Source organism: Camelus dromedarius, chromosome 22 (assembly GCF_036321535.1).
Source record: "Camelus dromedarius isolate mCamDro1 chromosome 22, mCamDro1.pat, whole genome shotgun sequence".
In the NCBI taxonomy this organism is placed as follows: domain Eukaryota; kingdom Metazoa; phylum Chordata; class Mammalia; order Artiodactyla; family Camelidae; genus Camelus; species Camelus dromedarius.
Window position 1 is genome coordinate 9,770,221 of NC_087457.1, and position 22,190 is coordinate 9,792,410.

The following is a 22,190-nucleotide window of genomic DNA, read 5'->3' on the forward strand; positions in this document are numbered from 1 at the left end:
CTCTGTCTGACATACATCACTTTGCATAATAGCTCCAAACCCATCCACGTTGCTACAGATGGCAAAATTTCCTTCTTTTTATGGCTGATTAGTATTCTATTACAGATTTATATCACATCTTCTTTATCTGTTAATCTGTTGATGGACACTTAGGTTGTTTCCATATCTTGGCTATTGTAAATAATGTTGCTATGAACACTGGGGTGCATGGATCTTTTCGAATTAGAGTTTTGGGGAGTTTTTTGGATAGTATACCCAGGAGTAGAATTGCTGGGTAACATGGTAGTTCTGTTTTTAGTTTTTAGTTTTTTCTTTTTATTTTTTTTTGTTGAGTTATAGTCATTCTACAATGTTGTGTCAAATTCCAGTGTAGAGCACAATTTTTCAGTTATACATGAACATACATGCATTCATTGTCACATTCTCTTTCACTGTGAGCCACCACAATCTCCTGTATATATTTCCCTGTGCTACACAGTACAATCTTGTTTATCTATTCTACATTTTGAAATCCCAGTCTTTCGCTTCCCACCCCCGTCCCCCTGGCAACCACAAGTTTGAATTCTATGTCTATGAGTCTGTTTCCATTTTGTATTTATGTTTTTTGTTTTGTTTTTTTTTTTAGATTCCGCATATGAGCGATCTCCTATGGTATTTTTCTTTCTCTTTCTGGCTTACTTCACTTAGAATGACATTCTCCAGTAACATCCATGTTGCAAATTGCGTTATGTTGTCGGTTTTTATGGCTGAACAGTATTCCATTGTATAAATATACCACATTTTCTTTATCCAGTCATCTGTTGATGGATGTTTAGGCTGTTTCCTTGTCTTGGCTATTGTAAATAGTGCTGCTATGAACATTGGGGTGCAGGTGTCATTTTGAAGTAGGGTTCCTTCTGGATATATGCCCAGGAGCGGGATCCCTGGGTCATATGGTAAGTCTTGTTTTTAGTTTTTTGAGAAACCGCCATACTGTTTTTCATAATGGCTGCACCAGTTTACATTCCTACCAACTGTGTATGAAGGTTCTCTTTTCTCCACATTCTCACCAACATTTGTTATGTGTTCTTTTTGATAGCCATTCTGACAAGTGTGAGGTGATGTCTCTCTGGTTATGCTCTGCATTTCCCTGATGATTAGTGATGTTGAGCATCTTTTCATGTACCTGTTAGCCACCTGCATGTCTTCTTTGAAAAAATGTCTATTCATGTCTTCTGCCCATTTCTTAATCAGGTTGTTTGTTTTTTTGATGTTGAGTTGTATGTGCTGTTTATATATGTTGGATAATAACCCCTTATGTCATATCAGTTGCAAATATTTTCTCCCATTTAGTGAAGTCTTTTTGTTTTTTAATGATTTCCTTTGCTGTGCTAAAGCTTTTAAGCTTTTTATTGGGTCCCATTTGTTTATTTTTGCTTTTATTTCCTTTGCTTAAGGAGACAGACTCAAAAAATACTGCTTCATTTTATGTCAAAGAGTATTCTGTTTATGTTTTCTTATTTAGGTTTTTAATCAATTTTGAGCTTATTTTTTTATTTGGTGTTAGAGAATGTTCTGTCATTCTCTTACATGTCTCTCTTAAAGAGACTGTCTTTTTTCCATTGTATATTCTTGCCTCCTTTGTCATACATTAACTGATCATAAGTGCATGGGCTTATTTCTAGACTGTCTATTCTGTTCTGTTGATCCGTGTGTCTTCTTTTGGTGTCAGTGCCATACTGTTTTGATTACTGTAATTTTGTAGTACAGTCTAAATCAGAAAGCCCTGTTCTTCTTTCTCAAGATTTGTTTTGGCTATTTGGAGCCTTCTGTTTCCATACAAATTTTAAAATTATGTGTTCTAGTTCTGTGAAGAGTGCCATGGGTATTTTGATAGTGATTGTATTGACTCTGCAGATTGCCTTGGGTAGTATGGCCATTTAACAAGATTAATTCTTCCAGTCCAGGAACGTGGTGTATCTTTCCACCTGTCTGTGTCACCTTCAGTTTCTTTCAGCAGCGTCCTGTAGTTTTCCGAGTACAGCCCTTTCCCCTCCTTAGGTAGGTTTATTCCTAGGTGTCTTATTCTTCTTGATGTGATGGCAAATGGCAGTTGATGCTGATTTTAGAGCCTTAGAATTATAGAATCATGGACTGTTTTAGCTGGAGGGACCTTAGAGTCATTGGTTTGCAAACTGAGTTCCATGGAGCCCTAAGGTTCAGGGACATGTGTGGGGACCTCCCTAGGTGACATGAGTAGGGAGGAAGGGGAAGATGACAGGGACCCATTTCTACTTCCCATGAGCATCTTGCCTATTTCAACTGACCCAAGCAGCCCCATTTTATCTTTTTTAGAGTTCTACTTAATATTGCTTTTTTAAAGGTGTCTGTACTTTAAAAATTTATTTTGAAAAGTACCACTTTGGTTCAATGTTCTCATTTCATATATGAAGAAGATGAAGTAAAAAAAGCATTTATTAACAGATCAAAATCACACAATTAGTGTAGTGGAAAAGCCAGGGTGAGTTTTCCCAGATGCCCTGGCTCCTCAGGGCAGCACTGTGTACTCTTATCACGTCTTGCTGGGCAGAGACATGTCCCAATGTATATTAAGAGAGTTTTATGTTAAACTTCTAGTCTCATTGAATGCTCCTAGAATTACTAGTCCTCCATCTATTCCACAAGCAGTCCTTACACAGCTACGTCTGTGCCTGGCCCAGTGCTGTAGATACAAATATGAAGAAGACACAGGTTCTCTGCCTAAGGAGAACACGGCATGGGGGTGGACGGAGGGGCCGACTGTCCAAAGATGAAAACATACAAGCTGAAGTGAGGAGTGCATCACCCAGACTGTACCAAGGGGTTGGCTCACATTTCTTCCCAGTTCCTTTGCCCAGTTGTTCTGTATTCAGAAAGCTACTTTGTACTAGGCAGCATGCTGGAAACTTGTGAAGAACGAAGGTGTATACAGCATTAAGGCATTTTCCCTGGTCTTAAGAAATTTTACAGCCTAATAGAAATGATTTTTTTTAAAGTAAGGACTAGTTGCTCTTCCTAATTGGGATGGGGTGGTGAGGTGAGCTTGAAGCGGGTATAGGAGCTTATACCTTATGTTAGAATTATTTAAAATTTAGCTACACAAGGATCTTCAGAGAATACAGCAGTTAACAGGACAGAGAAGATGAAATAAGTGTGGTATTATTCATTAGGAAAATTAATCGTCTTTTCCTTCTACCTTAGGGCTCCCGTGTTCACTGCTTTTATTGTGCGACAGTATTTAGGACTGTAAGAAATCTCCCTTACCACGGTTTTTAAAGGTATTAAAAATTCATATATCCAGCTTCATGTTTAGAAGGCACACCAAAACTAGTTTTAAATCCCGTGCTTGTAGATCCCCCTCCACCCCCTCACTTCCCTTGGCGTCTGGGTTGCAGCAGCACTGACCTCGCGCATCGTTGTGAATAGTTGTTCTACTTAGCTCTGAATAGGCATTCCTACAACCTTGCATCAGGGAGATCTTGGCTATTTTATGGTACCTATACTCAGTTCACAAGGGCAGTTTGATACCTTTGTCTGTGCTTCTGAATTAAATTGTTTTCTGTCTGCCCTCTCATATAGAATTATCCTGGTAATTAGGTAAAAGGGTGGCCCACTGGGATCTTTCTGTCTTTCAGATCATGTGTTATGGGAGCCCTCAGCTTATAAAAGTGTGGTTTTAAATAACTTAATTGTTTGGCCTCTTTATCATTTTTTAATGAACTTTAATTGCAGCTGGTCTGTGCAGGAGACCTGTGCTGCCCCTTTGCTGGTTGATTCTAGGACATAGAGAAAGCTCTCGTAGGATTTCCTCCCTCTTCTCTGCCATCGCTGTGGGTGCTGCTGCCTGTGAGTATGAGTGCGTCCCTGTCCTGACGTCTCTGTGTGGGTTAGAGCATGATGAAGGCCGTGGGATTACTGGTTCTTCACATGACAGTTAATTCTTCGTCCAGTCCGAAGGTCTGAATCTGAAATTGACGGCTGCTTCCAAAATCTCTTTGCTATGTAGGCTCTTTTTCCGAGAAAAGGACTCTTTCACTTTCTCTACTGGTCCCTTTCTGTATTTTATATAACTCAGTGTTGATTCTAATTTTATTTTAGGTAGTAATACACATCAATTAAAGTGTAGTCTCAATTCTTGCTCCTTAGGAAATGGCCATCTCAAAAGAATAGTATTATTTTTAGTCAAGTGAGTTTTTCTTGTAAGTCAGACTGATTTAGATAAGGCACCGTTAGCTGATGAATGTAATTAATTGCCTTGCATTTTAAGTTTTATCATTTTCTCTTTTGTAATAATTCTCCCTGATTTATTTGCCAACATTGTGTTCCTCCAGGAAGAAAAACTGAAATTTCCTATATCTGCCTTTTAGATTTGAACTTGTATCCTAAAGAAAAGGGTACTTCTTGTCTTATTTTAAAATACTTTTTACCTTGAAGTAAAATTACTTTATTTCCATCAAAAAAAGAGATAAACCATGGTAATTCATTTTATAGTGAGTTATGCTGTTAAATAACTTTATTATCATAATTCCCTAATTAATGTAGATACATAAAATTGTTAATCACAATAGTGTTTCTTAATAGTAGGTGTAGATAAAGGAAAACTTTCTTACTCACACAGGTTATTTTCGATCAAGACATTTATGTGATACTTTGATCTAAAAGTCCAAAAGTAGTTCTCATTTTAAATGCCCAAATAGCCATCTATAGGCTGATAAAAATTACTAGTGAGAAAACTAAGACAAAGAGACATTACTGTAAGGTGGACAATGGTTGTACATCCAATGAATATAATAAATGCATAGAAAAGTATTTGAGTGTGTGGGGGAATGGTAGGAGGGCTGGCATTAGGAATTACTGGTAGAGAGGGAACTAGCCATGGAAAAATTAATGTAACTGTATGAGATAGTTGACTATGAAGAAAGAATAAAACTCAGTTCTCCACTTACTCGTATGATTAAGCATTCTCTGGATACGCATTTTGCTCGCTGAATACTAGAAAAGAGTAAGATTTGACAGTCTTACCATCGTTGCTCTGTTAGATTACCCTCACATTCCTCACTGGGGAGCGCTAATCATGCTGCACTTTTAGCGTAATAGTAATTCTAATGTAATATTACATGAAATTCACAAATTTAGAAGATAATTTCATGTGAATATTAAAGAAGGGTAAATCTCTATATACAGTGGATATGTAAAGGATATTCTTGGTTTGATTTTTTTCCTATTTATAAATTCACTGAAAATGCTTTGAGTGTAAGATAAAGAAAAGAAACCAAGAAAGCAAGGCCTTAGTTATGAAAGGTGGTCATTCATCTGAGTTAGATTTCGAGCTATTTGGTATCACTTAAAAATTTGTTAGCTAAAAATGATACTGAATATGGATCAGTCTCTCAGATTCTAGTATTTAAAGGAAGATTTCAGGGTTTAAAATCAGGGGAGATTCTCTCCCATAGCTCTGTGAAGTGTAATTTTATTAAGCATCTGAATCATAGCTCACACTTAACATTTAATCTATAAGTACCTATTTTTCTCAGCCATCTCAAACACGTTGAACTCAGGTACTGGAAACATTTGTCATCCAATTTTTAACTTTTTAAAAGGGCAAGTTAAAAAAAAAAGTCTGTTTTCTCTGTAAGTGGCATCTCTCTCAATGAGATTGAGATGGATACTTAGAATGCTTAAGGATTTTACTGTTATAACAGTTTTAATATCCACAAAGATGATGATGAAAGTGATGTGATTTACAAATACTATCTTTAACTGCAGAATATGCAGAGCAGACAGGTTGGAGAGCAGATGGAATGTGACTATAACGTTAGTAGTGATTTAAGAGCAATTTTAAATCACTGAGACGCAAGAAGTTACAGAGGCTGGAATATAAGGAAAGTGTTTTTTCCTAATATGCTGATGATTTCGAATTTTATATCTATATCAATTGCTAAGCCTCCACTTTCTGTTAAAGAATGACACAAGGAAAAGTACAATAAGTACAGTTTCTACAAGAAGCATACAGTGGCTAGCACAGTGCCTCGGACATTTTAGACCACGGTTGCTTGGATGTCATTGAGTGTTTTGTGTGTGTACTTTGTGATGTACACACAAACCTTCATTTTCATAGGTGAAAACCTTAGCCAGATCAGTTAAAGGAAATCATCTTTAGTTGCCCATTAAAAATTTCCTGGTAAGTCTCTTGGAAACATCTAATACCTGTCTTGACCCTAGTGTATTCCCAACATGTTTTTTAAAAAAACCATCTTAACATCTACAGGTAAGCTTTGTTAGTTTGGAAAGCATGCTACAGTCATTGTACAATCAGTCAGATCCTGTATTTCAGAAAGCCTACATCCTCCTCTCCCAACCCCGGTGGGCATTCTGGTTGATGTTTAGGGGCTAATGATGGAGCTTGACTTTTTAATAGAAGCGTATTCTCTTTTTTACAGTTAAGATGCCTGTGTCAGAGTAAGAAATTTTTAGAAAATAAAATGTATTTCCTGTGTTCAGCAGAATTTTTTAATTTAATTACATGATTTTTATTTTTCTACTTTTGGTAAGTGTCAAAGACAGATCCATTTTAAACTCCTCTTGCCTTGTGGCATAATATAATGTAAAACAGAAGCCCCATGACAAGTCAGCACATTTTAAAAATAAGTTTACCCTTCACTGTATTTTCCAACAATCACCTGATCACAATATTAGGATGATATTCAAATTAGTGTTCTGTTCCTTCACTCAACCACTATATTCATTTTTTTAAAAATAGATTTATTGAGGTATACTTTACTTATTATTATTTTTTTAATTGAAGTATAGTCAGTTACAGTGTGTCAGTTTCTGGTATATAACATAATGTCCCAGTCATGCATATATATATATACATACATTCATTTTATATACTTTTTCATTAAAGGTTAATACAAGATATTGAATATAGTTCCCTGTGCTCTACAGAAGCTATTTTTTTTAACTGTTTTTATATGTAGTGGTTAACTTTTGCAAATCTCAAACTCCCTTCCCACCTCCTGTCCCCTGGTATTGTATCTATATGCAATAAAATTTACCCATTTAAGTGTCTAATTTCATGAGGTTGTTTGGTAAATTCTCAGAGCTATATAATGCTCATCATAATCTCTCACCCCATCCAACTCTGTAAAGCTTCCTTGTACTTGTGATTCAGCAGGTTTGATACATATTCTTCCCTTCTTCCCACCTCGCTGGGCCTACCTTGTTTAGTGCTCAGCTCTATCAAGGTGCATATTATAATACTCCTTTTTATAAAAACATATTACCCATTATTATTATTTCATCTGTTTCCCCTGCTCTCAACCATTGTGATATCCCCACTGCTTAGCAAACTGCCTGGCAGCTGAAGGCTCCTTCTGATCGTTACTGAGCTGGCAGTGACTCCCTCCTGGACGCAAGCAAGGGCTTGGCCACTTGCTGCCCTGCTGCTCAGCAGGCATCTCTGTGGATGGTGCAGTGGCTTTCAGATCTTCAGAAACAGGGAGGTCCCCAGGGAGGCCTGTTAGCCGACCACTTTCCATGAGTCCTGCTCATGTGAGGTTCACCTGTCTGAACCTTGATTTTTTTTTAACTGAAATGATAACATAACTTTTTAGGGTGATTGTGAGGTTAAGAAATTAAGTTAGGACAATGGTCATGTTTGGATGTTCAAGGTGGAGTTTGGTACCTGATTCATACCCTACTGCTGTCTTTAATGTTCTGGCTAGAGAAGTATGTGCACAAAATACTGAGCCAAATGAAGTCAGTCATCTGCTTTGTAACCCAAGTGCAAGGCACCCGACAACATTAGATTGGAGAATGCAATGGGGACCTGAGTGATTGCCAAGCTTGCTGAGCTCAGCCCACCTAACTTGAATACAGACTGAAAAACCAGAGGTAAAGGAGCAGAGGCAAGTCTGGTCCTCTGGTTTTGCCACACAGTGAGGGAGAGGGTGGAAGGTGCTCTGTTTGATTCTAGGGGGTACTGAGAAGCTCGAGCAAAGTTCACAGTTCAGAGACAGAGGCTCACAGGCTCACTAAAGACTGAAACCAAATTGAAGAATTCTAGACGGCTTCCCTTCCCCAACTTACCACTACATTACCAAAGTCCTATTTAGAGCAGTTCCTTTTACCCAGTATGTTAATTCTGACTTTCAAAAGGAAAAAAGTCACAAGTCATCCTGGAAGGTAATAAGCATGATTTGGAGAGACAGAGCCAGCATCAGAACCAGACTCAGATACAGCAGGGATTTAGAACGATCAGACCAGGCATTTAAGACAACTCTGATTAAAATGCTAAGGACTCCAATGAATACAGCAGACAGCATGCAGAACAGATGGACACTGGGAGCAGAGAAGTGGAAATTCTAAGAAAGAATCAAGAAATGCTAGAGATCAAAACCAGCCGCTGAAGTAAAGAATGCTTTTGATGGGCTCATTAGTAAGTTGGCTACATCTGAGAAGAGAATCTCTGTGCTTAAGAATATGTCAATAGAAACTTCAAAATTGGAAAAGCAAAGAAAAAAAACACTAGGAAGAAAAAAAAAGGAAACAGACTATTCAGGAGGTGCGGGACAACTACAGAAGATAAACCCACATGCATGACAAGTACCAGAGAGAGAGGAGAGAGAGAAAGGCACAAAGGGAGTATTTGAAGCACCAGTAACTGAGAATCTCCCCCCGGGTTAATGTCAGACACCAAACCACAGATCGGGAAACTCTGAGAACAACAAGCAGGATAAAAATTACAGGTGCGAAAACAAAACTGCTTGTAGGCATATCATTTACAAACTGTAGAAAATCAAAGATAATGAAAAAATCTTGAAAGAAGTCAGAGGAGCAAAACACTTACCTGTGAGGAAGAAACATCAAAATTACATCTAATGTCTCAGAAACCATGTAAGCAAGAAGAGACTAAAGAGATGTTTAAAGCTTTGAGAAGAAAAACTCACTGATCTGAAAATGGGGGTCAGAGGGGAATCGGGTCTCAACTACAAGGCATCTAAGTGAGAGGGAGAAGGGGAGACGAGCTCCCAGGAACCATCATGTGGATCTCGGCAGACTGAGTTCCTACCTGCCGAGCCACGCAGTAGTCAAACCAGTGGCTTTATCATCTGCAGACCCATGTCAGTGGCTCAGTCTGACCAGGGCGGTTCAGCAGGGTGGACGTCTGCCTAAGCAAGGCCGCCCAGACGAGGAATTCTGCTGGTCCTGGGGCCTGGTCTGCTCGCGCCCAGAGGGAGGAGCTGTCATAGCTGCACCCACTGCAGAGTGTGGCCCCCAAACCCATGTGACACATAGGACAAGCGAGGACACCAGGAAGCTGCCTAGCTCAAGCTGAGAGGAGGGTAAGCAGAGCTGATGGCCGCCTGGAGCGAAGTCTTTGGCCCTGTTTGGACAGGGAACTCAGGACAAAGTTTGGCTCGAGTCAGGACCACACACGGAATCAGTGGCCTTAGAGCTGTCAGGCAGGGAAACTAATCTGTAGCCCCGGTTATTGCTGAGTACAGCTTTCAGCCCGCCCGGCCAGGGGATCTTACCAGAGTGCGCGGGGAGCTGTGCAGCCCATCAGCAGCCCTGCTTACAGTGGTGCTGAGCAGAGCACAGCCCGAGGCTTCCCCCATCTGCAAAGCAAAACCCGTGACTCCACCTAACCAGGGTCTTCAGTGCACACTCTTGACGTACTTTGAATGCCAGGCTCAGGCCGACAGGGGCTGTGTTTCTGAATCCCATGGAGCTGAAACAATCAAAACCAGTTTGAAAGACAACCAAGAACTAGGGCAAGATTATATAATAAGGTTCATCTTCCACATGAGGCCATTCCTTCAAGACAGGGAGAAGGAGCTGTTTTGAATAATGCAGAGAATGAAACACAGAGAGTCAAGCAAAATTAGGAAAGACAGCAACATGTTCCAAATGAAAGAACAAGATAAATTCCTGGGGGGAAGAAAAGCCCACATTGAAGTGTAGTTAAGTAATTTACCTGATGAAGAGTTCAAAGTAAGTTATCAATATGCTCACTGAACTTGGGAGAAGAATGGATGAACAGTGAGAATTCAACAAACAGAAAGAACTTAAGAAGCTGAAGAATATAATAACTCTCTTGAAAAATACACTAGTGGGAATCAACAGCAGACCAGATGATACAGAAAAATGGATCAGTGACCTTGGGGACAGGGGAGTGGAAATCACCGAAACAGAACAGCAAAAAGAAGACTTTTTAAAAATGAGTACATTTTAGGGGATCTGTGGGATGACATCAAGTGCATAACATCCACATCGTAGGAGCCTCGGAAGAAGAGAGAAAAAAGGGGCAGAAAACTGATTCAAAGAAATAATGGCTGAAAACTTCACCAACTTGGGAAAGAAATACATTCAAGTCTGGGAAGCACAGAGTCCCAAGCAAGGTGAGTCCCAAAGAGTTTCACATCAAGACACATTACAAGTAAAATGTCAAAAGTAAAAGATAAAGGGAGAATCATAAAAGCAGCATGTCTAGGCCACTGTGTCACACCACACGCAGAAAGAATGTGGGACCTGAAACGGTAAAACTATGAGAAGGTATAGACAGCGTGCACTTTCACATCAGTCGTCCCAGTGTCTTTTTGGACATGTCTCCTCAGGCAAGAGAAACAAAAGCAAAAATAAACAAATGGAGCTACATCAAGTTAAAAAGCTTTGCACAGCAACGAAAGCCATCAGCAAAATGAATGGACAGCATACCAAATGGGAAAAGATATTTGCAAGTCATATATATGATAAGGGATTAATATCAAAAATTATATCTAAAGAACTCATACAACTCAACAACAAAAACGAAAAACTGATTGAAAAGTGGGCAGAGGAGCGGAACAATTTTCCAAAGAAGACATAGATCACCAACAAGCGCATGAAAAGATGTTCAACATCATAATTATTAGGGAAATGCAAATCAGAACTACAGTGAGATCTCCCTTCACACCTGTCATAATGGCTAGTATCAAAGAGTCAAAAGAGCAATGTTGGTGAGGATGTGGAGAAAACGGAATGCTTGTGCAATGTTGTGGATTGTAAATTGGTGCAGCCGCTGTGAAAATCAGCATGGTGGTCCCTCAAAAAATGTCAAACTTCATACAGTCCAGCCGTTCGACTTCTGGGTATTCATCTGAGGTAAACAGAAGCACTAACTCAAAAAAGTATGCATCCCCATAGTCACTGCAGCACTACTTAAAATAGCCAAGGTATGGAAGCAACCTAAGTGTCCATCGATGGAGGAGTGGTTAAAGAAGCTGTGATACACACACATACACTGAAATATTATTTAGCCATAATAAAAGAATGAAATTTTGCCATTTGCACTGACTGACTAATGTGAATCTTTAGGCTATTATACTGATGAAATAAGTCAGACGGTTAAAGGCAAATACTGTATGATTTCACTTATATGTGCAATCATAAAAATTTAAATGGACAAACAAAACTAAACAAAGCCAGATTCATAGATGCCGAGAGCAGATTGTTGTTTCTCAGAGGCCGAGGGGTGGTGGGAGGTTGGAGAAATAGATAGGGGGATTAGGAGGTACAAACTTTCATTTATAAAAAGAATTAAGTCCTGGGAATCTAATGTATATTGTAGGAGTATAGTCAGTAATATTGTATTAAATTTGTATACTGACAGATGGTAACTAGACTTACTGTGATAATTTCTAATGTATGTAGACATCAAATCACAGTTGTACACCTGAAACTAACATAATGTGCATATCAGTCATACTTCAATAAAATAAAAGTAGTAAGTATCAAAACCAAACAGAAATCTCAGAGCTGAAAAATACAATAACTGAACTGAAGAATTCAACAGAGAGCTTCAAAAGCAGAAGTAACCATACAGTAGAAAGAATCAACGACCTGGAAGGTAGGAAAATTGAAATTATTCAGTCAGAGGAGCAAAAAGAAAAAAGAATGAAAAAGAGTCAAGAAAGTCTATGGGACTTATGGTACACAATGAAAATAAATAATATTCCTATTGTGAGAATTCCAGGAGAAGAGAAAGAGGAAGGAATAGAAAACATATTTAAATCAGTAATAGCTGAAACGTTTCCAGACCTGTAAAGACAAATAGACATCCAGTCTTTGAGGCCCAAGTAGGTTGAACTGGAATAGGGCTACCACTAGACACATTACAATTAAATTGTCAAAAGTCAAAGATAATGAAAAACTTTTAAAGCAGTGAGAGAGAAAGAGAAGTTAAATGCTGAGAAACCCCGTAAGACTAAGTCAAATTTCTCGACAGAAACTTTTCAGGCCAGGAGAGAATGGGATGACAAACTCTAAATGTTGAAAGAAAAATACTCAACCAAGAATACTATCCCCGAAGTTGTAGACACAATTAAGGAAGGATTAAGACTTCCTGAACAATCAAAAGCTGAGGGAATTCATTATGACTAGACCTGCCTTACAAGAAATGCTAAAGGGAGTTCTTTGAATGGAAGTTAAAGGATGGTAATCAACATTGTGAGACCTGCTTGTAATTGTAAATATATAGCCAAACTTGGATTCTGTGATACAGTTATGGTGGTGCACAATTCATTTACAACTCTAGTTTGAAAGTTAAAATACAGAGTAAAAAAATAAACATAACTACAATAACCTGTTATTAGTTATACAGTATAAAATATATAAATTGTAAGATCAATAAAATAAAATGAGAGAGAGGAAAAGTAAAAGTGTGAATCTCTTAGGAATTCTGTTGAATTTGGTATTAGTTTAAAACAGGGTCTCATAATTTCTATTTCTTCATCCATTCATGCATTCATGTGTTGATGGATCTGTCTTGGTTATTGTAAATCATGCTGCTGTGAACATTGGGGTGTGTGGATCTTTTCAAATTAGTGTTTTCATTTTTCTTGGGCATGTATGCCCAGGAATGGAATTCCTCTTTGGTTTCTTCATTGACCCATTGGTTGTTTAGTTTCCACATGTTTGTGTATTTCCCATTTTTCTTCCTGTGATCGATTTCTAATTTCATACTGTTGTGGTCAGAAAACATTATTCTTTTTTTTTAAGAAAGCGTTCTTGATGTAATTTTTATCCTCTTAAATTTGTTGAGACTTGTTTTGTGGCCTAGGATGCGACCTTAAAATGCAAATGTTAGTTTGCTTAATGTTGCCTCAGAGGCCCCTTGAACTATCCTCAAATGTTTTTAAACCTGTTTTTCTTTTCGCTGTTCTGACTGGGTGATTTCCATTATTCTGTCTTCCCGATCACTTATGCGTTTTTCAGTATCGCTTAATCTGCTGTTAATCCCTCCGATATATTTTTTTTCATTTCAGTTATCATATTTTCTCTGACTGGTTCTTTTTTTTAATATTTTCTATTCTTTATTAAATTTCTCACTCTGTTCATCTATTCTTTTACCAAGTTCAGTTAGCATTCTTACTGCTTTTCTCTGAACTCTCTGTCAGGTGAATTAATATCTTTGTTTCATTAGGGTTTTTTAGGGTTCTTTTGTTATTTTCTTCTTTCTTTTGAAACATAGTCCTCTGACTTTTCGTTTTGTTTAACTTCCTCTGTCTCTGTGAAATTAGGTCAAACAGTTACCTGTCCTGGGCTCGAAGGCATGTCCTTGTGTGAAAGTGTTTCTGTGGAGTCTTTGTGGCCAGTGGCTTTGGTGGCAGAGCTGGGTCTGAAATGAGCTTGGGCCACGTCTTGTTCCAGGATCCATTGGCAGTTGCCATCTTGGTGGGAGGTAGGACTGGTGTGGGAGGGGCCGGGTCAGAGTCAGGTGTGAGCCAGGGCTTCTCCTATGTTCCGAGACAAGTCACATCCCTGCAGGAGGCTGAGTAAGTGTCCGTGGGGCTAGAGCCAGAGCTCTGCGGCGTCTGGGGTCCTTGTGGGTGTGACAGTGGTCTCCACCTTGGGTGCAGTCCTGCCGGGGCCTGAGGGTTTAGAGTTGTACTCCTCTGCTGGTTTCTTTTCCACCACGGTGCGCATGCTTTGGTTAGAGGCTCAGTCAGTGCTAGAGAGGCTGGCGCCACACTGCTGAGCAGACTCCCTCCCAGAAGTGTGCAGGGACGTGCGCTGTGCTGGTGGCAGTCTCAGCCTTGGAGCTAGAACTAGTCTTGCTCCCTCCTGAGCATTTGCATCAGCATATGTGCTGGCAGTGACCGCCCCTCTTCTGGTCAGAAGCAGGTCCAGGGTCCATGATGAACCAGTTCCCTCCAAGTGCGTGCCCTCTCATTGGCAACAGCATGCTCCACCTAGGTGGGTAGCAGCACCAGAGCAAGAGGGGCTGGAACAGGACCCCAGTGCGGGGTGGTGGATACACTGGGTCGGCCATGACTAGCCATCCAGAGCTCCAGGCAGTTTTCAGTCTGCTGTTACCACACTTTGACAGACTAAGCAAGTCTTATGTGTGTAGTCTTTAAGAGTAGAGTCTCAGTTTCTTAAAGCCCTCTAGTAAGCCTGACTTGTTTTCAAACCAGCAAAGGAAGCTTGTCTTCCTGGTGTTAGACCTCAGGGCTACAATGCCTAATATGTAGCTTGAACCCCTGACTCCCCAGGGGGGATCCCCAACCTGTGATAGCCCCCTCTTCTTCTTTGTCCCCAACAGCAAAAGACATGATCAACAGAGTGAGAAAACAAACAGTATTGTAAATCAACTACACTTCAATGAAAAAATAAACTTTAAAAATTAAAGGAAGCTAGGGTGAAGAATGGAGATTCAGCCATTTTATTTAGTAACTTGTTGAACAGACAAAACAAAACAACAACAACAACAAAAAACCCAACAACCTGTGAGTGAAAAAAATGTACTATACATCTGATAAGGGGCTAAGATCCAAAATATGTAAAGACTTCATACAGCCCAATAGCAGAAAAACAAATATTCCAATTAACAAGTGGGCAAAAAACACGAATAGACAGTTTTCCAAAGAAATTATACTTAAAAGGCCAGTAGGTACGTGAAAAGATGCTCAACATCACTAGTCATTAGGGAAATGCAACCTCAGACCACAATGAGAGATCACCTCTTGCCTGTTAGGGGTGGTCATCATCAAAATGGCAAGAGACAGCAAGTGCTGACAAGGATGTAGAGAGGAGGGAGCCCTTCTGCCCTGTTGATGGGACTGCAGACTGGCGCCGCCGCTGTGGAAAACTGTATGGAGGGTCCTCAAAACGTTAAAAACGGAACTACCATATGACCAGCAATTTTGCTGCTGGGAATATATCTAAAGGAGACGAAAGCAGTAATTCCAAAAAATACCTGCACTCCCATGTTGAAGCAGCCCTATTTACAGTAATCAAGGCACAGAAACAAACAACATAAGTGTCCTTAGTGGATCAGTGTATAAAGAAGTTGTGAAATACATCTAATGTAATGTTATACAGTCAAAAAAATGAAACTCTGTAATTGCAACAGCATGAGTGGACCTTGAGGATACTATGCTAAGTGAAATAAGCTAGTCACAGAAAGACAAATACCGTATGGTTCCACTTATCTGTGGTGTACTTAGAGTCGCCCAGTTCTTAAAGACAGAAAGTGGAGTAGTGGTTGCCCCTGTTGAGGGAGGAAGGAATGAGAAGTTGTTCTTTACTGAGTATAGAATTTCAGTCTGGATGATGAAAACTTCTGGAGATGGATGGTAGTTTGGTTTCACGACAGTGTGAATGTACTGAATGCCATAGGACTGTAATATTTAAAAATAACTAAAATGGTAAATTTTATGTTAAATGTTTTACTATAATAAAAAAATGATAATTCACATATAAATGTGAATAGTGAAAGTGCCCTCTTTACTTTTTTTCTGTCTGGCGAACTTGCGCTTTCCTTTATTATCCAACTGCACCATCATATTCTTAGTGTTAAATTTGCAGTGAGAAGTGCAAGTCAAAAGTACAATGAGATATCACCTCACACCAGTCAGAATGGCCATCATTAAAAAGTCTGTAAGTGATAAATGCTGAAGTGGGTGTGGAGAAAAAGGAGCCCTCATCCACTGTTGGTAGAAATGTAAATTGGTGCAGCCACTATGGAGAACAGTATGGAAGTTCCTTAAAAAAACTAAAAATAGACTTAGATGATCCAGCAATCTCACTCCTGCACATCTTTCTGGAGAAAACTCTAACTTGAAAAGATACAAGAACCCTAATGTTCACAGCAGCACTATTTACAATAGCCAAGACATGGCTACCTAAACAGTCCATCGAAAAATGATTGGATAAAGAAGTTGTGGTAAATACACACACACACACACACACACAGAAATGTTAGCCATAAAAAATGAAATAGAATCAAATAGTGCCATTTGCAGCAACATGGATTGACCAAAAGAGATCATCATATTAAGTGAAGTGAGACAGTAAAGGACAAATGTTATATGATATCACTTATAAATGGAATCTAAAGAAAAATGATACAAATGAACTTATTTACAAACCAGAAATAGTCTCACAGACATAGAAAACAAATGTATAGTTATCAAAGGGGAAGGTGGGGGAGGGATAAATTAGGAGTTTGGAATGAACAGATACACACTACTATGCATAAAATTGATAAACAGCAAGGACCTACTGTACAGCACAGGGAACTACATTAAATATCTTGTAATAACCTATAATGGAAAGGAATCTGACAAAGAATATGTGTGTGTTTGTGTGTGTGTGTGTGTAACTGAATCACTTCGCTGTACACCTGGCACTAACACAACATTGTTTATCAACTATACTTCAGTTAAAAAAAAAGCAGTTCTACCTCAATAAAGCTGGAGTTGGGGTGGGGGAAAGGAAATAGATAAATAAACTTGTGTGTCCATAAAATAAAATAATACAATAAAAGGAAACAAAGTATTGATTCTCACAGTATGGATGAATCTTAGCTCTGTTTTGCCAAGTAAAGTAAGCCACTTATGTGACATTTTTCAGAATGACGAAACTGTTGGGAAGGAACACCGAGCAGAGTTTACAGAAATTGGTCAGGGAGAGGAATTGACTAGAAGAGGGTAGCAAGGAGGGAATTTGGGGGGCGATGGAACTGTTGTGTTTGGTTTGGTGGTGGTGGATACGTGGTGCATTATGCCTTCCCCTAAAACTGTACAAGGAATACATTTTGTGTGTATACATGTTTTAAGTATTAGCCAAGATATGGGGAATGCAAGTTATAATTCAGACTATATACCAAATCGATTTAAATCTTTCCCAAATGAACTGCATAACCATTGTGAAGAGGGTCAGGAAGAGAGGAACTGACCTGAGTAGCTCTGGAAAACACTGCTCTAGTAGGTAGACTTCTCTCTCACATGAGCATGGGCTACTAATTCTGAAACTAGTATATATGTTTACTAGACTTGAACAAATCAGTCAGTAAATATATTGTACGAAACGAGAGCTGGGTTTCTCACTGTTGAGGAAGTGCAAATACGCAAAGACAGAGGCTGGAATGAACCTTGTCGTGCTGGCTTGGGTTGGAGATAGCAGTATGAGCTCATGGGGAGGTGGGTAAGGAGTGATGGATAGAGGGATGCATATACAAATAAATACAGGTGTATGTATGTACATGAATTAGTGTACATGTTTGTATGTGTGTGTGTATATATATATATATATAGAAAACTGAAAAAATATGAAATAAGAATAAAGTCTGAAGTTTGTTCTTAGTATTGTACTGTTAATTTCTTCATTTTGTCATTTTTACTATGGTTACCTAAGATGTTAACATTGGAGAGATTGGGTGATGGGCGTAAGGGAACTCTGTGTACTACCTTTACAAATCTAAAATGATCTAAAAATAAAATTAAAAGTAAAGCATAGATGACAGAGCCCAGTGTTATTCTCATCTCTTGCAATTACTTATCAAACACCAACGGAGAAAAAAGGCTATTTTTCTCTGATAATCAAAAATACTTTTAATGATTGTTAGGTTTGTGGTTTATTTTAAATATATTTTGGTGGTGGTTATTTTGGTTAAAGTTTTAATAAAAGATTCAGTATTCAAAGTTTAATAAACAGTGAAACCAAAGATGATTCAGGACATTAAGACAGGTGAACTAAGACAAATGCTGTTACTCGAATGCTGTATTTTCCATCAGTATATCAGCTTATAAACTTCTACTCTTCCCTCTTCTCTGTGAACCAACGTGACCATCCATTTTCCACCTCCTTCATATTTGATGTACATTATAACTCAGAGTTAAACTCGCTTTGCTTGAAGGAGCAAGGGTTCAAAAAGGCGGCTGAGCAATTAGCAGCTTTCTCAGTTGGTGACAGGATGCCCGCCCTTTATGGTGATTGAGAAAGGAGTAGCTATAAGATTCCAAATCGCTGTGCACGGCGCCACCACCCTAACCCACTGGTAGCTTTACCTGAGGTGGTGATATTAGAGATTAACCTGGTTATTTGGCAGATACAGTCCAATATTGCTCACTGGACTTAATCCATTATTTGTCGTATTCTCTATGCTTGGCACCATGCTGGACTGTGCAGAAATCAAAATTGTGATCTCTGCCAAAGAACTTCCACTTGTTTGAAAGAAGACAAACTGTAGTGGGTGGAAAGTGCAGATGCTTCAGAGATTTCTCAGTCATATCCTCACTGTTTCTCCCTTTAATCACTAGATCTGTGGTTTGGTGTATTTATCTAACCTCAGGTCTATTTCCTTATCTATGATCAAGGGTACTAATGTCAGTCTAACAGGACTGTCATGATTACTAATGTTTGGCACACAGAGGCCTTTAGTGAACCACAGCCATTCTTATCATGGTGGTTGTTACCAAGACTGACAGTCCATTACAAAATACAATGGTTTACTACACTAAATAACTTTGTTCATTAAACGTTGTGTTATTCACAGTATTCAACGTCTGTGTTCAATCTTTGTGTTTTCTCACCTTAGAGATGATGAAGAGAAAAAAAAGTCTCCGTCAGAAGGTACTGATGAGAAAGCTAATGGAACACATCCGAAGACCCTCAGCCGTATTGGGAGCACGACCAACCCATTCTTGGACATTCCTCACGACCCAAACGCTGCTGTGTACAAAAGTGGATTCTTGGCCCGGAAGATCCACGCAGATATGGATGGGAAGAAGAGTAAGCATCATTTGTTGACATTTTTCTATTTCATTTATTTCCTCTATTATTTCCTTTATTTCCTTTAAAGTAGGCTCAAAATTTGCAGTGAATTTACCTGAAGTAAAGTCAAGGGATAAAGAAAAATTATATTATGTTTATCTAGAGAAGTGTTATTGAAGTTAGATAAAGCCTCTCACCCTTGGTCAGAAAGATACTGTGGCGCCTGGTCTTCTCCAGGTAGTTACAGAACTTCCAAACTGGAAGACTTCTTACAGATGATTCTTTTCCAACCTTTATTCAGTTATTTATTTTTGTCTTCAACAAATAATTTTGAGTATGCTGTTATGTGCTAGGCATCAAAAATTTAGTAGTGTGTAGGATGGACAAGGTCCCTGTCTTCATGGAGTTTACATTTCTGGTGGTTGAAGGAAAGGCTGAATTTGTGACACATAGAATGATAAATAGCGTAAGGTCCTTGAGACCAAGCGGGGAGGGATGGAATTGGGATCCAGGCACATGTGGAGTACTGTCCGCTGTGGGGGACAGACGGGCGAGGTATACTTCATGCTGCAAAATTGATTGGGTCCCATGTGACGGCTCTGTGAACATGACACATGATTGACTACTGACGCATAATGTTGGAAGTTTGGAATGGAGTATGTTCCTATGTTTACATAATAATCTGCAGGGTGCGAAATAGCAGCTTGATACATTGAACAGGCCATGATGAGCTGGTCTGTAGGCTCAGAATTAGGCTACACCTGCAGGGTATCCCTGCCCACCTACAGACACAGACGACACATAGTGTGGGATGGCCAGTGCCGCGGTTTCCCTCTGTGGCTGGGTGCTTTTTTTGTAATGTATTAGCATATTCTTTTGGAGCACAGTCCAGGGAAACATTGTAGTAGAGGAGCTTTGACCCTGACTTACGGTTTCCAAGTTCCATAGGAGTATCCCCACCGTGCTTCCTGTGCACCCTCTCCACCAGCCGACTAGACTACTTCCTCTTCTCTAACAGCGGGCGTCAGGACTCTAGTGGTGGCCAGTGACAGTAGCTCTAACAGTTCAGGGGAAAAGGGCAAGGACACATCTGAAGATGAAGGATTGTCTCCAGGACATTTTCTGCATGTCTTCTCTACCTTATTTTGCATATTACATGTATTCTTTTTTTATTGATGTATAGTTGATTTATAATATTTTATTAGTTTCGGGTGTACAATGTAGTGATTCAAAATTTTTATAGATTATACTCCATTTATATTTGTTATAAAATATTGGCTATAATTCCCTGGGCTGTTCAACACATCTTTATTATATTTATTTTACACATAGTAGTTTGTACCTTCTAATCCCCTACCCCTACCCTGCCCCTCCCCCCTCCCACTGGTAACCACTGGTTTGTTCTCTATATCTGTGAGTCTGTTTCTTTTTTTTTTATTCTTATTTTTTTTATTGAATTGCAGTCGATTTACAGTATTAGTTTCGTGTGTACAGCAAAGCAATTCAGTTATACATATATATATACATGTATATATATATTTTCAATTCTTTTCTATTACAGCACATTACAAGAAATTGAATATGGTTCCCTGTGTTGTGAGTCTGTTTCTTTTTTGTTGTATTTATTCATTTAATTTTTGAGAGTCTACAAATGTGATAAAATACAGTATTTGTCTTTCTCTGTATGACTTACTTCACTAAGCATAATACCCTACAGGTCCATGCGGGTGGTTGAAAATGGCAACATTTCATTCTTTTTTATGGCTGAGTAGTATTGCAGTACCCCATTGTGTGTGTGTCTGTGTGTGTGTGTATACACACATACATATCACATCTTTATCCAGTCATCTGTTGATGGATACTTAGGTTGCTTCCATGTCTTGGCTGAAAAGTCAGCTGTTGGTTTTACGAGAGATCCCTTATAAGTAACTCATTGGTCTTCCCTTGCTGCTTTTAATATTCTGTCTGTATCTTTAATTATGGCCATTCTAATTACAGTGTGTCTTGTGGTGGTCCTCTTTGGGTTGGTCTTATTTCGGCCTCTTTGTGATTTCTCAACCAAGAAGTCTCTTTCCTTTCCCAAGTTAGGGGAGTTCTCAGCTATTATGTATTCAGATGTGTTCTCTTCCCCTTTCTCCCTCCCTTCTGTTTCCAGGACCCCCTCAATGTGAATGTTAGTACGCTTGCTGTTGTCTCAGAGGTCTCTTAAAGGGTCCTCATTTCTTTTTATTCTTTTTTCCTCCCTCTGTTCTGCTTCGGTGATTTCCACTGCTCTGTATTCCAGCTCACTGACTTCTTCCTTTGTATCATTTAGTCTACTCTTGATTGCTTGCAGTGATTTTTCACTTCAGTTTTTGTATTCTTCATCTCTGGTTGTTCTTTATATTTTCTAACTCTGTTAAAAAACGTCTAACTTCTCGGCCCTGTGCATCCATTCTTCTCCTGAGTTCTTTGATCATCTTTACAATCATGACCTTGAACTCTTTCTCAGGTAGATTGTCTATCTCCACTTCACTTAGTTCTTCTCCTGGGGTTTTATTTTGTTCCTTTATTTGAAACATGTTCCTCTGTCACCTTATTTTGCCTTATTTGCTGGTTTTATTTCTATGTGTCTGGTAGGTGGGTCACATTTCCTGACCTTGGAGAAATGGCCTTCTGTAGGAGACATCCTGTGTGTCCTGGCAGCACACTCCCCCTTGTCACCAGAGCTGTATGCTCTAGGGGTGCCCCCACGCGGGCTGTGTAGGTCCTGTCGTGGCGGGCTGACTGTTGTGGGCAGTCACAGAGACGTGGCTGGCCCTCCTCATGCAGAGGTTGCTGGTCACTGGGTGGTGGGCCTGAGTCACAGGATGGCTGACTGCCTCACTCCTGGTGGGCCACCAGGCTAGTGTTGGCCCACTGGTGGGCAGAGTCAGGTCCTGGAGTCTAGCTGCAGGACCCAGGGGTCCCAGAGCTGGTGTTGAACCACTGGTTAATGGGGCTGGCTCCTGGGGCAGCTGGCTGAGGGGCCCAGCGTGTCTCCAAGCTGGTGTTGGCCTGCTGGTGGGCAGGGGCTGGGGCCCGGATGGTCCCAGGGCATGTGCTGGCCTGCAGGTGGGTGGACGGGATCCACAGGTTCTGGGGCTGTG

General features: G+C 39.6%; 1 protein-coding gene across 7 annotated transcripts in view; it reads left to right on the forward strand.

The window, feature by feature from the left end:
• The window catches only part of PSD3 (pleckstrin and Sec7 domain containing 3), a 463,075-nt gene that overhangs the window by 330,929 nt on the left and 109,956 nt on the right, over positions 1-22,190 (forward strand). For all 7 annotated transcript variants that reach the window (XR_010377299.1, XR_010377300.1, XM_064477400.1 and 4 more), the window contains one exon: positions 18,887-19,080. Coding sequence is in view for 5 of the 7 variants with exons in the window: in XM_064477400.1 (XP_064333470.1) it covers positions 18,887-19,080 (194 nt within the window). In the remaining 2 variants the exon portion in view is untranslated. The remainder of the gene's footprint in view (positions 1-18,886; positions 19,081-22,190) is intronic.